Source organism: Geotrypetes seraphini, chromosome 1, assembly GCF_902459505.1.
Source record: "Geotrypetes seraphini chromosome 1, aGeoSer1.1, whole genome shotgun sequence".
NCBI lineage: Eukaryota > Metazoa > Chordata > Amphibia > Gymnophiona > Dermophiidae > Geotrypetes > Geotrypetes seraphini.
The window spans coordinates 319,863,516-319,880,007 of record NC_047084.1 but is presented as its reverse complement, the minus strand read 5'-3'; the positions used below and the strand labels follow the sequence as shown (position 1 = coordinate 319,880,007).

Here is a 16,492-nt window from a genome sequence, read left to right as displayed (position 1 = left end):
TCAGATTTGAAATATGTATCCTGTTAGAGCTGGTGTTAGACATAACTGGGGACTGCAAAATCCAGGTGCTTCTTTAGCATCCATCTGGCTTAGGGCTCTCTCTGAGCAGGGGGCAGTTGTCATAGTTGTACTCCCCTAACATTATTCCTGTCCTGTGTGAATGTGGTATTCTGTTAACATATTTCTGTGCAGCATTCTGTAATAATTTAACTTATTCAGTTTTCTTGATAGTAGAGGGGATATACGTGAAGGGGGAGAGAGGGGTTTTGTTGCTCCTTACTCTATTTGTATTTATAAAATGACAAATATACAGAATATTTTTTTATACGTTAATAAAATATGTTGAATATAAAACCATAACTATCAGAGGCTTGTGTGGATGGGATCAGATGGTTTACGAGGACCAAACTTGCAGAGGGTTTTTTTTATTTCAGTCTTAATAGTTTGCTGGTCCACAAAATAATTATTTTATTTCTGCTGGTCCATAGGTGTAAAAAGGTTGAAGAACACCTACTCAAAGTCTGTTCCAAGAATGTTTCAGGTAATTCCAGTTCACCTTCCCCCCCCCTCCCCCGATTAGTTTCCTAGTAGTTAATTGCGGGCAACCCATACTACTCCTGGAAAAATTTTCAGGTTACCATCTGTTCATCTGACCAAAGTTGGTTCAAAGTGTATTATGATTATCTTGATCTTTGCCCAGCCCACATGTACTACACAGGAGAGATTAGTATCCAATTCAGGGGTATACAAGATTGCTGTTTGGGCAAAGTATTTTCTCTCAAGAAACATATGTGTTCCTGTATATTAAGCCAAGTTTGGATTGGGGTCTTCAGAATGAAGTTCACCCTCTGTAAAATTAAGGCTATTCGTGCTCTAATTAAGAGCCCAGAGGGGCACCTCCGAGATCAAGCTCTGCTCCAACCATACCCACTGTTTAAACATATTTAATCCAATGTGAAACATGAAGGTAGGAAGCACTGCTGAAAATTAAGAACCCCATTCCTCTTGACTAATTAAAACAAAACATGTTTATTAACCCTCGGGGGTTTCTTTTTCCAAATATAGTGGTAGATGGACATAACCCATATGGGTGGGTTCCTCTGCTGTTGATAACAAGGAAGTCAGAATTGCAATTCATTAGAAGATATTTAGCTATGCTACTATCCTTCAACACCTAGTGTGAATTACAATACAGATATAAGAAGCTTGACATTGTCAGAACTAACATTTAATAGAAAAAAAAAAAAATCATGTTTATCTACTAAGTTGTTTTCTTTTGTTTAAATGAGTTGCAAATAGATACCTTCTTTTGATTTCTATAAGATTCGTGTTCCAAGATAGTGCTGCCTGATAAGGAAAAATTATGTTACCTGTTAATTTTCTTTCCTTTAGACGTAGCAGATGAATCCAGAGACTGGTGGGATAATACACATCTACCAGCAGGTAGAGATAGAGAACCGATTAATAGGTGGCACGCTCTGTTTCTTCAATATTGCTCCTTGCCCAAGCAATATGGTTAACATGTAAAAAACTTTCCCATAACAAATTGCAAATATAAAAATAGAGAATACAACTACCAACTATAAAACTTCTGAAACTCGCAAAATACAAACAGCGATCAAATAGCCAGAAAGGATGGGGCTCTGGATTCAACTGCTGCGTCTAAAGGAAAGAAAATTAACAGGTAAGAACATAATTATTCCTTTCTTATCAACAGCAGCAAATGAATCCAGAGATTAGTGGGATGTAGCAAAGCAATTCTCAATCCAGATGGGAAGCGAACACCGCCTCCACAATAACCGAAGCACCGCCACATCTAACCGGTAATGCTTAGAAAAAGTATTCAGAGAAGACCAAGTAACCGCACGGCAAATCTCCTCCAAAGAAAAACCTCCGGACTTTGCCCAAGAAGTAGACATCACTCTAGTGGAATGAGCATGAAGCTTGTCCGGCAACCGCTTACCTGATATCAAGTAAGCAGAAGCAATGGTTGATACATCGAGCAATGGAAGCTTTGGACGCTGCCATACCCTTGTTGCGGCCCGCAAACACAAAGAGGTGATCGGAAAGTCTAAAATTGTTAGTTATCTGGAGATAATGTAGGAGAATCATATGTACATCTAGGAAATGCAGAGAATAAAATTGCTCCCCCCAGTCCTCCTTCCGGAAGGCTAGAAGGAAGAGACTGGTTCACATGAAAGGTTGAGACCACTTTAGAATGAAACGATGGTACGGTCCTAACCGACACACCTGAATTTGAAATTCTCAAAAAAGGATCTCTACAAGGTAACGCCTACAACTCCGACACCTGCCTGGCTGAAGCCATTGTGATAAGAAAAATTGCTTTCAACATCACATCCTTCAGAGTTGCTTTTGACAAAGGCTCAAATGGAGACTTCTGCAACGCCCCAAGAACTACTTTAAGACTCCACTCCGGAAAGATCTTTTTAACAGAGGGACGAATATGTTGCACCCCTTTGAGAAATCGAACATCAGGTTGTGATGCTAGGGAAGAACGAACCACTCGGCCTCTATAACAAGCAATAGCGGCCACTTGAACTTTAAGAGAATTATATGCCAATTCCTTGGTTACTCCATCTTGAAGAAAAGAATGGTAGAGAGAGAAGCCTGGAAGGGCAACAGACCCTGAGTAGCACACCAAGAATCGAAAACCCTCCAGACCCGAGCATACGAGGCAGAGGTAGATCTCTTTTTTTACTTGAAGAGTGGAAATAACCTGTTCGGAATATCCTCTATGTCTCAGCCATGACCTTTCAAGAGCCAGGCCATAAGACCAAAGCGGGATGGATTTTCCAGGTTGATTGGACCCTGGGTGAGTAAATCTGGAGTCACCGGAAATGCCAACCAATCCCCCATTGACAGATGTATCAGGTCTGCATAGTATGGATGATGCAGCCAATCCAAAGCCACCAGAATCACCGTGCCTGAAAACTGAGTTATGCGATGTAACACACAACCTATCATCAGCCAAGGAGGAAACACATAAGAGAGAACTCTGAGGCCATGCAAGAGCTAACGTGTCGACCCACTTCGATGCCTGCTCCCTGCATCTGCTGAAGAATCGAGGAAGCTTTGCATTTTTCACCAAGGCCATGAGGTCTATGTCCGGGAGACCCCCACCTTTTCACTATGAGGTTGAACGCCTGATTAGAGAGTTCCCATTCTCTCGGATCTTGAAGATTTCTGCTGAGGAAGCCCGCCTGAACATTGGCCTGACCTACAATGTGAGCCGCCGAGAGTAGATGAAGATGAAGGAGAAGCATTGCTTCGTTTGCCAACTGAGGACTTCGAGTACCGCCCTGCCTGTTGATACATGCCATTGCTGTTGACACTGTCCAAAAAAAACCCTCGGTTGGCCCTGAACCATGGTCTGGAACGCTTGAAGCACGAGCCTGGTCGCTCTCAATTCTAGAAGATTGATGGGCCACTGAGCTTCCTCTGGAGACCAGACTCCCTGCGCTGAGGATTGAAGGCAGTGAGCCCCCCAACCCAACAGACTGGCATCCGTGGTAACTATCATCCATGCCGGAGTCGCCAGAGGCATGCCTTTGAACAGATTGAGATCGCTGAGCCACCAAGTCATGCTGAGTGTTCTGGAGGCATCCATTGTAGACGATTGTAATCCTGAGACACCGGGGACCACCGAGAGAGAAGTGATTGCTTCATTGGTCTCATGTGAAAGCACGCCCAAGGCACAACTTCCAGCGTTGCCATCATTGAGCCTAGAACTTGCACATAATCTCACACTCTCGGTCTGGGCGACTGTAGAAGTAGGCAAACTTGAGACTGTATTGTCTCCTCTCGGTCTTTGGGAAGAAACTCTTTCCCCACCTTCATGTCAAACAGCACTCCCAGATGTTCCAATGAGGGCTCTTCGGAAAATTGATGACCTACCCTAAGGATTGAAGAAGAGAGATCACCCTTTGGGCCACTGACAAACTGTCCTGTCTGGAAGACACCCTGATCAACCAGTCATCCAAGTGAGGATGTACTCGAATCCCTTCCTGGTGAAGGAAAGCCACCACAATAACCATGACCTTTGAGAACGTCCGTGGAGCTGTGGCTAGGCCAAACAGCATGGCTCGAAACTGATAGTGCTGGCCCAGGATTGCAAAGCGAAGATATTTCTGATGTGGTGGCCATATGGGAATGTGCAAATAAGCTTCCTTGAGGTCAAGAGCCATAAGGAATTCCCCCGACTGAACAGCCGCTATGACCGACCTCACTGTTTCCATCCGGAAATGCCTGACTCGAAGAAAGCGGTTGACCTTCTTGAGATCTGAGACTGGCCCTTTTTGGGCACTACAAAGTAAATGGAATACCTTTCTGCCCCCTTTCTGCCGGAAGAACTGGAATTACGGCTCCAATCTCCAAAAGAACTGAAGGGTGCACCATACTGATTCTCTCTTGACAGCCCCTGTACAAGGGGAGACCAAGAAAGAATCTGTGATGGGAGAGGAAAAATCTAATTTGTAAACTTCTTGGCCCACTCCACCAGAAAGGAAGACAGCTGACTCCCAATGGCCACGACAGAGGGAGCCAACCTCCCATCTTTGGGAATTACACAAGGCCAGGGTCCGGGCTGGTTGGGCAGTTTGGGGTTTTGTAGAATGAAAGGAATTCTTTTGTGGAAACCTAGGCTTAGAATTATAGGAAGAACCGTAAGATGGTGGAAAGGATGGCTTTCCAGGCTTATTATTATTATTATTATTATTCTTTATTCTTATATACCGCCATACCCAGTGAGTTCTAGGCGGTTTACATCAATTAGCAAATGATCTGCATTGAATAGCAGATTTACAACAAAATTAGAGGTAGGTTTACAAAATTAGAAGCAGATTTACAGCATTGAATAGCAGATTTACAACAAAATTGGAAGTAGGTTTACAAAATTAGAAGAAGATTTACAGCATAATTAGAAGAATTTTTGACAGAAAATTGCAGGCTGAATTACGATAAATTACAGTGATTTGCCGCAGTCAGCCGTGAAGTTACAGCGATTCTTAACTGTCTGCAAAGAGGGCAGGTTTACATCAATATTACAGAAATTGCAGGTTTGACCGAGCAAGGTAGGGGAGGTAGAGAGTGGGGGAGGGAGGGACTGGTGAAGGAGGAAGGGGGCAGCGGTGGGGTAAGTGTCATGTGAGGTGAATGGGTTATTAAGGGTCGTGTTTGCTGAAAAGGTACGTTTTTAGTAGTTTTCTGAATGATAGGTAAGTGGGGGCCTCGAGTATCATCTGAGCTAGCCATGGGTTCGACTTGGCTGCTTGGAAGGCAAAAGTTCTATCCAGGAATCTTTTGAGAGGGCAGTGTTTAGGCGAAGGGAAGGCGAACAATTGAGTTCTCCGTGATGTCCTGTTGCTGCAGTAGAGGTTAAAGTGTGTGTTTATGTAACTTGGGGAGGAGCCGTTAACCGATTTGTAGCAGAAGCATGCAAATTTAAAAAGAATTCTAGATTCAAATGGTAGCCAGTGTAGTTGGTGATAGAAAGGGGTGACATGTTCCCATTTCTTTAGGCCAAAGATGAGGCGCACCGCGGTATTTTGGACTGTTTTTAGTCTCCTGGTAGTTTTCTTAGTGGCGTTAAGGTAGATGATATTGCAATAGTCGAGGATGCTGAGGATGGAGGATTGTACAAGTAGGCGGAATGCATTGTCATAGAAGTGTTTTTTTATGGTGCGAAGTTTCCAAAGTACCGAGAAGCTTTTCCTAATTATGAGGTCGGTATGGTTATCTAGAGATAAGTTTTTGTCCAGCGTGACTCCCAGAATTTTTATGGTCGGATCAAGGGGGAAGGTCTTTCCTTTTAGTTGAATTGTGGTTTCCTTAATTTTATCTTTGGGGGAGGCTAGAAAAAATTTTGTTTTGTCTGGGTTTAATTTCAGTCTGAATGAAAGCATCCAGAGTTCTATCTGGTTGAGAGTGTTTGAGATGTGGTCGAGTAGTTCTTGTGAAAAGTTGGTTAATGGAATGGTTATTGTGATATCGTCTGCATAAATGAAGAATTTGAGATTTAGGTTGTGTAGGAGTTTACCTAGTGAGGCAAGGTAAATGTTGAATAGGATGGGGGATAGGGGGGAGCCCTGTTATCTCTCTTAACATCCCTGAAATGATTTCTGGCAGACACAATCTTCAAAGGGGCTTTAGGCTTATCTTCCGGCAACCTCTGCGTTTTGGTATCACCAAAATTTTACCAATTTTTCTAAATCATCCCCAAATAACAAACAACCCTTAAAAGGAAGCCTCACGAGTCTAAGCTTGGAAGCCGCATCCGCCGACCAGTGATGGAGCCACAACAGTCTTCAAGAAACAGAAAGACATTTGTTTCACCGAAGCACAAATAATATCATAGAGGGCGTCCGCCACATATGCTAGACCCGTTTCCATATCTGGAAAGTCGGATGGAACAGAAATCCCCGTCCACCATTTTATCTGCCATATCTTGCGCTCACTGCAGACAAGCCCGTGCCGCATAGGAACTGCACACCGCTGCTTGCAAGGTAACTGCCGCAACTTTAAAGGACAGCTTAAGTGAAGATTCAATCTTCCTATCCTGAATGTCTTTGAGCACTATACCACCCTCAATCGGCAATGTAGTCTTTTTGGTAACCGCAGCCACAAAAGCGTCCACCCTGGGGTTCTTAAATTCGTCCAGCTCGTCCTGAGATACAGGATACAACTGGCTACACAGAGACCAGCCTCTGGCATGTCCCATTGAGCAGAAATAAGCTCATGCATCGCTTCGTGGACCAGAAAGGCTTTTTCATGCCCGCCATAAGATTAGCTGATCCTGTTGCTTGTGGATCCTGCTGAGAGATATTAAGGCCTTGCAGCACCTTGAAAATAAGATGGCAATTCCTCCCTATGAAAAAAAGATGGAGCACTGTAGGATCATCCACCTCCCTAGCCAGCGCATCCTCAAACTCTAAATCTGTCAAATCACCATCCTCCAGAAATTCCAGAAGAGCAAGAGATAAGGCGAAGCCTGATGGAGGGGCACCTCCGTCCAAAGGCGCCACTCTGCGCCTTTTTGCTGCCCGAGACTCCAGAGGAGGTCTACTGGCCTGAAGCACTGAAAACTGGTCCAAATTACACTCCCGTTGCTGTGCAGGCTGAGAGTTCTGCATTAAAAATGCTTTATGCACCAACATAACAAACACCAGGGAAAATGCCACCTGATTAGATTGTGCCGGCATCGAAAGAATCTTCTCCTGCCCAGAAACCGGCCCCACAAAGGAAAATAGCTGAATGCTGGCGCAGCCACCGACGTGCACTGAAGTGAAACGGAAGCAGCCGCGAGTGCAGAAGTAGGCTGGACTTCAACCGCGCAGGAAATGATAGACACCTTAGGCGCGATCTGACCCTCATCCCCCACTGCGCCTGCGCAACCCGCCGAAGAGGCCCAATGGTGTTCGCGACTTCCCACAGCGGGAACACCTTTTAACTGCCTCTGCCACCATTCCTCACAAAACAAACCGCCGAGCAACCCAAAAACGGCAGTCAACCAAACATAACCGTGTTTCAATGAAACCCCAGTAACCAAACTGGCAGACCCAACAACCAAGTGCAAAGAAGCTAGAAAAGAAAATTTATCTCACCCGACTACACCATTGCTAGTAGTTGCAGACTGGAACTGACAGGAAAGTACTGTCCAGCAACATCACTCTGGCCCCAATTTTTTTTGGGGGGAAGAAGAAAAATAGGGGACCAGGAATAATCCCCAATCCACTGGAGAGGAGGGTGGAGTAGGGACCTGGGGGGGACCCAGGTGTAACTCCCAAAGTTGGCTTCGCTCAGCCAAACACCCCTATCTACCTGAAGAGAAAATTCTCAACAGAAGAAGAAATAATATTCCAGCCAGAATTCAGGAGCTAGTAGAAAAGCAACCGTCACCTGCTGGGAGATAAAGAATACTAACCAACCAATGAGACCACCTCTTAATCAGTTCTATCTCCACCTGCTGGTAGATCTGTATTATCCCACTAGTCTCTGGATTCATCTGCTGCTGTTGATAAAGAAATATCAGCTGAAATTAATACTTAAATCAGATTTCTTTTGCAGATAGCATAATGAACTGAGCCTGGACCAAAAGCTGGTATAAAGAATTTAAGAGGCTGCCCTATCAAACCTATTTGTCTTGCACAGGCAGAAGATGTAGGATGTCTGGGTGTGACAGATTTTGTGTTCTTGTGGATTTTGGTACCAATGGTGGCAAAAGTCCTTGCTCTACACCAGAACAGTCTTTCTTCAGTGCCGTGTAGTCAACGTATGACAGATTGGAGGCAACATATATTCAAGATCAACTATTAGACTGTAGCCCATTAACTTCTGCACAGATAATCTTTATTGTCAGGAGTTATTCTGGAGCAGATAATGGTACCATTTCCAGGACATCTGCAGCCAAGAGCTCCCTGGCAATAACTAGGCCTTAGACATCTTCTGGAATTAAATGTGGCCTTTTATTAAAAGTCAGTCTTCTTTACTCAATCAGGACCATGACCCAACATGAAGCAGCAACAAAAATAAACTTAAAAATGAGAAGACAGTTGAATAGGAAAAGCCTTCAAACCAATTTGCTAGGTCAGTTTTGTTTTCTCATTGTTCAGCAAAATAGGGGGAAAAAAAACAAACTTGGACACATGAAGGATGTGCATGCTCAGAACTTAAGTTCCTCCCAACACCAGACATTACACAACTGATTTAATTCTGCTTAAGAAAAAATTTAAACCACTAAAGGTTTTGTAAACTGAAAAAGTTTTAAGTATGAAATTACGCAATTTACCAAATACTGCACTGGTATCCATTCATTGCTGCACTATGTTGCATGTCTTACTCCTGGCAGTATTCTGCACAATTTTGCACACACTTTCAAAAATTCTACAAACTTTATTTGTAATATTTTGTGTAGAATTATTCTGAATCCTGAAATTTCTTCCTGCCTTTTCCCTTCTCAAGTTCCAGCCTCCTCAGTTCCCTCACTTCACACAGACTCCCCTCCTTGGCACCCAAGTCTGGCATCTCTCCCTTGGCTAATAATCTCTTCCTTCCTTCCCATACCCTTTTTGGTCTTGGTCACTCGTCCTCTACCATCCCCCACTCCCACTTGCAGGTACAACATTCATGTCCCCTCATCCTACCCACCACCTCTCTCGCTTGCACCCTGAAATTCCTTCCCTACTCCCCACTGTCTGGCATCTCTCCCAACCCCCTCCAAGAGTTAAGCCTCCATGTCCCCTCCAACTCTCAATTCAGCATCCGTCCCCTCCTCTCTCTCCCCCCCTCCAACTTTCAATTCAGCATCCATGTCCCCTCCTCTCTCCCCACCACAGGCCTAACATCCATACTCCCTTATCCCCCCCCCCAAAAAAAAAAAAAAAAAACGTTGTGGCCCAGCATAATCTGATTTGAATCCATTTTAATGCATTTAAATATAATTTGTGCTGATTAACACATGCACTGGAGAGTTTGGGCATGTGTGCAATTCCAGTGCTATCACTCCTAGTGCAAGCATTTGGTTTTGAGCATCTGGGTCAAGGAGTCTTAGCTACTATTCAGATAACCTTTTGATCCCTCTTTTAGCAACTGCTAGACTGTGCTTTAAGCCCTAGGTCAGACATGGGCAACTCCGGTCCTCGAGGTCAAAATCCAATTGGGTTTTTAGGATTTTCCCAATGAATATGCATTGAAAGCAGTGCATGCAAATAGATCTCATGCAAATCCTGAAAACCCGATTGGACCCTCGAGGACCGGAGTTGCCCATGTCTGCCCTAGGTGAACAGAAGGAATCTGATGGGCAACCCCCCCCAAAAAAAAAACACCCTCTTTTTTTAAATATGAAGAACCACACTAAAATTTAATTTTTGAAAGATATCCTTAACCACTGTTATTTGATATAAAAGTATAAATTATATCTACACATGCCCTAGCTCGTCACACAGGCAGTAAGGCCATAGAGTTGGAACGCCTAAGAGCTCATAAATCGGAAAAGGGGAAGCTTTCAAGTGCCATTCCCCACTGAAGCAGTGGGGGTTTACACATCTTTAATGGGTCATTTTTCCATACAATGCCTACTGTAAAATGACTAGATTAGGCACTTAATGTTATGTAGCCAACCACCTATTCCCTTAGAACAGATAAATTCCTTGCTTCTACCTTAGCTCAGGTGCCCACCCAGTCATCCTCCATATTAACCTTGAGTAGTCAGTCTAACAAATCTTTATTCTTCAAACAGCTTTACCACCAGACTCCAACCACTCATTCCCCCAAGCCCAGTCAACTGACAACATGTTTGCAGTTATTAGAACCTTCTTATTTTAACACCATTTAAGTCTGAGACACCCAATGCTAGACCAGAAGGCAAGGGATCTTTTTCCAAGAGTAGTAACACCACTTTTGAGGCAAGTGCCATGGTAATCGGGTGGGGGGGGTTAAGATTTAAGCACTGATCCTCTTTAGCATGAATAAGGGAGACCTGTACTATGGAGAAGCACACAGTTGGAATCTAGGCTATGCGTTAACTAGATGGCAATAGGGAAACTGGCCTGAAATCTTCCTGCCCTGCTTCCCCACCAATAACTCATCCAACTGAATTATGCTCAATCCCAAACATTTAAATCTATTCCTTTTTATTTCAGAATAGAAATGGGCCACTTCAATGTCATCAATATTTATAAAGATTAGAGAACATAATATTTTGAAAGCTACGCTTTCACTGGCTAGCCTCTATCTTGATATTTGCAAACTTTGGTACAACATTGTAGGCTTCTAGATCAAGAAAGAGCCACCCACGGCACATATGCCATTCAAAACACCTACTGTTCTAGCTTTGAACAGTAAGGTGGCAAGCCATCAAGAGACAACCTGATCATTGCCTTCTGAAAAGCCATCATTTTAAATGCAATAACCACCCTCACCTGTAAAAATGGAAAGAGGCTGCCGGCACAGCAATTCTCTGAAGAGGCTGTAGGCAGCGTTAGCCTCTTGTGCCGTTCCTCTGCCATGGTATGCTCCCATCTCATCTAGTGCAGCTTCTCAATTTTGCTTGGGCAGTCCACAGCAGAGAACAGCGCCGAAGAGACTGTGCTATAAAACTGCTGCTACACTAGCAGCCTCCTTCCATTTTTACAGGTGAAGAGGGCTTTGAACTGAGTGGGGAGAAGGACATCCCAGCCTACGGGGCCCCCCTGGAACAGTTAATTTTTAAAATGAAGGGCAAGCTGCTAAATGGGAGGGTATCTGGTTGACCTGGGGGTGGTGGGGAGGGAAGGAGAAGGGAGAGCATGCTAATTGGGGGAGGAGAGGAAGGAGCTACTGCATATGAATAGAGGAGAAGAGATGGAAATGCAGATTAAATTTGAGATGGAGGCAGAAAAATAAAGAAGGCTGAATATGAAATCAGTGCTGAAGATGTAAGAAGTGGAAAGGAAATAAATAGAAAATGCATAAGGTAGCCCTGGAAAGAGTTAAGAGCACAGAGAGGAAACAAGATGATCAGAAAAATAATCACCAGATAAAGACGAATGTTTTTATTTTCAATTTAGTGATTGAAATATGTAAATTTTAAAAACTATTTTTATATTTTGGACTGTTCAGGAAGAAATGCATTTCTTTATTTCTCTTGTGTTGTACTGTGTGCAAGAGTGGTATCTTAAGAGTTGTGTGTACGTTAATACTTTTAGTTTCTGGGTCTGAATTTGAAAAGGATTTTTTTCCGTTTTATGCATGTGTCACTAATATTAGTGAAGACCACTGAAAAAGTCACCTCTATGAAAACATGTAACATCAGAGTCTCTGAATCCTATGCTTTCCATTAAAAGCCACTAGGGTATAAGGGGTTCTTGCAGATCCCCATGCTTGATGTGCTTAGGATCCAATTTTTGCTCTGGGGCTGTCAAGCTGAAGGAACCATTGCACAGACTCGGAATAGCCATTGAAAACTGCTATTGCAACCAACTCCAGGATCCAGCTCTCAGCCCCTCAATCCCATGCTCTGACTTCCAGAGTGTGAAGTGATAGCAACCCAGTAGGCAAAGGCTGGATGGACTCTCCAGATCAATAGCTAAAAGTCAGAATTGACAAGCAAATGGATCACAAATTCCAGATGGATTTAATATTGAATTCGGATGATCAACCTTTTTACTACTATTATTTCTAGAGCGCTACCACACATACGAACTGCTGTACAGGATCATGGAAACAATCCCTGCTCTAATGAGTTCAGTCTAATCAAGACAAACAGGATGCCAGGATAGCAGTTACAGCTAGTGGGGAATGGTTTACTGATGGCTAGGGTGATGAGCAAAGGGTTACGAGTTTAAAGACATTCAAAAAGGTGGGGATTCAGCCTGCTTTTGAACAAGGAAGGAAGCATATCAAGCAACAATGAACTTGAAACTAGTTCATTCTAGGCATATGGGGCACCGAGATGAAAGGAGCAAAGGCTGGAATTGGCAATGGAGAGAGTACAGAAAAACAACTTATCCGAGGAATGGAGTTCTCAGGGAGGCATATAAGGAGAGATACTGAGGGGCCAGAATGAACATACTGTACTTGTAAGTTGGTAATAGGAGTTTGTAATACAGTACTATATATGCCAAAGCAATAAGGGAAAATCAAAAAGAATCACTCAAAGAAATGTAGTAATGAGATTTATACTCATGGAACATAAACACTTTGAACTCAGAAATATGCTCAGAGACACGAATGCAAAGACAAGGAGCCAAAGCCCCAAGGGAATCGCCTCACCACCCAATCATCGCATATTGTGAAGTCAAGTAAAAAACAAAACTCACTGATGCATTCTAGCATAAAAGGTTTTTTGCTTATACTTTAAGCTGTTGCAAGCATAACACTTAGCTTGAGCAAAGGTTCCAAAGGAGCCCGTTTTGATCCTGCATCAGGGAACCGGATGGAGTATTCAGTAAACTCTCAAAAGTGTTACGTTTTTTGCATTTCCAGCACCCTGACATCAGCCAGTCAGCTGTCTTTAAAATCTGTATCATAGCCGGTTTTTCGGCCTTTGAGAAATCAGTGAAGAAGGCTTGTGTGTTTGAATGGAACTTAAATTTTTGGTGGGTGCCCACCCTGTTTTGCCTGGAATTAGTGTAAAGTGATCGTTTTTAAGAGGCATGACCTTTTTGATAATATTAAGTGTTTTAACTTATGCTTTCAGAGATACCTCCACTTTTGAGTTTACTGAATGCTCCACTCGGTTCCCTGATGCAGGATCGAAATGGGCCCCATCGGAACCTTTGATCAAGCTAAGTGTTATACTTGCAACAGCTTAAAGTATATGCAAAAAAACTTATGCTAGAATGCATCAATGAGTTTTGTTTTTCCACTTGACTTCACAATATGCGATGATTGGGTGGTGAGGCGATTCCCTTGGGGCTTTGGCTCCTTGTCTTTGCATTCTTGTCTGAGCATATTTCCGAGTTCAAAGTGTTTATGTTCCATGAGTGTAAATCTCATTACTACATTTCTTCGATTGATTCTTTTTGATTTTCATGTGTTTTTCTTTAATCACTCTTCTTAGTAGAGTACCAAGTTTTTTGGTTTTCTATATACATAATTGGATTTAAAAGCAATAAGGGAGCCAGTGAAGTGTGTTTCACCCATCGATATTTAATTTTAAAGAAAGATTCTCAAGCATCCACCCAAATTACCTAACCTGTCCCGATGCAAACATGGAAGTTATTGAGTACACCTGATTTTTAACAATGTAATATGACAAGTGAAGAGTACCGCTGTTGATATTGAGGCCTTGATGACTAGTTTCTGTACTTAATCTGTGAGCAGTAACATCTTCACACAGAATTGCATGCTTCAGGTTAGCACAGAGTCACTTTATTACCTGTCTGAAGTTCTCCTGTATAATTTACACATTCTATTAACAGTGCACCCCAATTTTGTGAAAGACGTTTAAAACTATAAAAGTTATAAAGATAATGCATTCGAATTATAAAACGTTGAAAAAAATTTAGTCAGTCACTTTAGGAGCAGCATTGGTCAGTAGACTATAAACCTACATTATCTGCTTAAACTCCTAAAGCGTGATGAAGTTAAAGGCCTGGTTTACACTACAGCCTCAACCTAAAAGTCACAAAGATCTTTCCACATACGATGTATATGGCCTGAATAGCGCCAGAATGTTAACAGATAATACCACACCTGCAGCTAAAATGTAGGGTTGTAAAGAAAATGGTGGAGCAGAACCAGCTTGGTCAAGCATTACTACCAAAGTTGTTAGCTCCCAATCCCCTTTCACGACACAAAACGTCAATTGAAACTGAAAATAAAAGTGCCGCCCTCTCAGGACAATAAATAAGTGAAGCGCTTCGCATGATCTCATCAAAATACTTCTTGGATTAGTCTGTAAACCTCCACCCAGCCCTGCTAATGGCGGACCCGTGGGCCCGGAATACCTACGACACTCCGAAGCCGGTTGAAGCAGGAGCTACAACCTGGCAACTCAAAAGTTATTAGAATATTTAAAAAAAAAAAAAAAAAAAACAACGCAAAACGGATGCGCCGCGAACCCCTCCGTACATACACCTATCCGGCCCCGCCGCCATCTTACAGCGTGCGACGAGTTACCAAGTGGAAGATGGGCTTAAAAAGTCCGATTATACCCCTCCTCCCCTCTCCTAGTTTCTTTTTCTGTCTTTTTTTTACACTAGGCCGCGCTGGAGCAGGCGGGAGGCCCAGAGACTACACACACATACGTACTTAGGCCTCGCCACGCTCATTCACAGCGCCAAGTGCAGCTATTAAAAAGCTAGCAACATACTTTTATAAAGAAAAACTGTTTGTTACCTTGTGAATACGTTTCAACGCCATCCTCCTTTGCTCTCTGTGTCGGTGATCACTGTAGCCCGACCACCGCGGGCAGACTTCTTTCTTCCTCCTACTCCGACTGTAGGCCTCGGGCGCTCCTGTTCCCCCCTCCCTCCTTCCTCCCAGAGACAACTGCTTCCGTGGACGCAGACGTCGCCGGTTAGTGCTGAAGAGCCGCCTTCTCTCCTCTTTCAGCGGTCGTCACCCACACGTTTACATTTGGTGTAGGAAGGAGGTAGTTGAGAAGCCCGCGGCAGCAGTTGGATCGATGGGGAGGGGGAGAAAAGAAGGAAAAAGGGAAGGAGGGAGAAAGGAGAGAAAGAGAGGGAAAAGACGGCACCGAACAGTCGGTGGCGGCCGGCTCGAGAGAAGGGGGCAGAGGCGCGTGCGTTCCTCGCCGCCAACCGCCCCGTGCTATATCAAGCACAGACCAGAGTTTCAGCCGCCACCGCGCGCACTCGCGCTCCGCCTTTTCAGACCTCGAACTTACACTCTTCCAGTCTTCACTTCCCCTAGCAAAGCAGCGGTGGATTGGACGCGCATGTGTAATTCGACTGCGGAGGGGACATACGTATGGCGCTAGCTCCGCCCCTACATTTGCCACTCTTCTACACTGATAGTTTTTTTTCTGACCATCACCACCGCCCTTACACCTTTGGCCGCAGCACTGCGCTCGACTACCTTTCAGCCCGACTGCAGTGGTTATAATAATACCCCACAAGGTTAAGGTTATTCTTATCAGATCGATAGAGGAAACTGTAGAAACAAATAAATGTATTAATATTGTTAAGTAATATTCAAGATTTTAATTCGTATCGCCCTATATCCTTCCGCCGATCTAAATCTGTCTCGCAAACGATGACGTAGTTGCCCGAGTAGTCTGTGGGCGGGGAGGTGTTACCGGAACCAGCTGGGTTCAGGAGTTAGAATAGAGTGGGGGAGGGTAAGCTCTCAATACAGTACTGTATTTTGTTGTAATGTAAATTCGTCTAAGTATTGGCGCGAGAAGGGAGGAAGTTAAAACACAGAAGTAGCGTAAGATACCTGCACCTGCCTGGCGCGAAGCTATCAGAGAGAAACATCGAGAATTCGGAAGCAGAGGTTACTGACGTCACTAAAACATTGCCCAATCAGGGGTGTGGAAGTGAGTTCTGTGACCTTGCGCGAGGAGACGAGATTCAGACTCTAAAGGCGGGGTTAGTTGTTGGCCGTTTGGCCTTGACCACGCAGATGGCGGCGAATTTGGCCCCATTCAACTCGCACCTGTGTTCTCGGGAGAACGTGCGGGAAGTGATGGGTCAAGGCTAGAAGAGAAGTTTCCAATATCAGCCCCAGCCCTCGTGCGTTGTGGCGTTGCTACGTCACTGTGACTCATAGGGGCTAACGTGATATTGCTTGGAGGCGTTTAGCGCGATAGTTTTTGTTCAGAAAAGGAGAGTAAGGTAGACGTGTCATCAAGTAGCAAAATATTATAAAGTATCTAGTAAAAACTAATATCTGTTTGTCACTTTCCTAGACTGATGGTCCAAAGGGCAAGTGCTCTATGCATTACGAAGTGCGGGTCCCTGGACATAATCAAAAGTTTTCTGTTTTCATGGGTAGGCTGCAGTAGGGGATGCTATAAAAACAGGAGTCA

The 16,492-nt window shown here is 43.8% G+C and overlaps 1 protein-coding gene across 1 annotated transcript in view; it reads right to left on the bottom strand.

Annotated features, from left to right (window-relative positions):
* The window catches only part of UBE2D3 (ubiquitin conjugating enzyme E2 D3), a 177,423-nt gene extending 161,428 nt beyond the window's left edge, over window positions 1-15,995 (bottom strand). The window contains exon 1 of the mRNA XM_033956866.1: window positions 14,836-15,995. Coding sequence (XP_033812757.1) covers window positions 14,836-14,859 — 24 coding nt within the window. The 5' untranslated portion in view covers window positions 14,860-15,995. The remainder of the gene's footprint in view (window positions 1-14,835) is intronic.
* Between the last annotated feature and the right edge of the window lie 497 nt (window positions 15,996-16,492).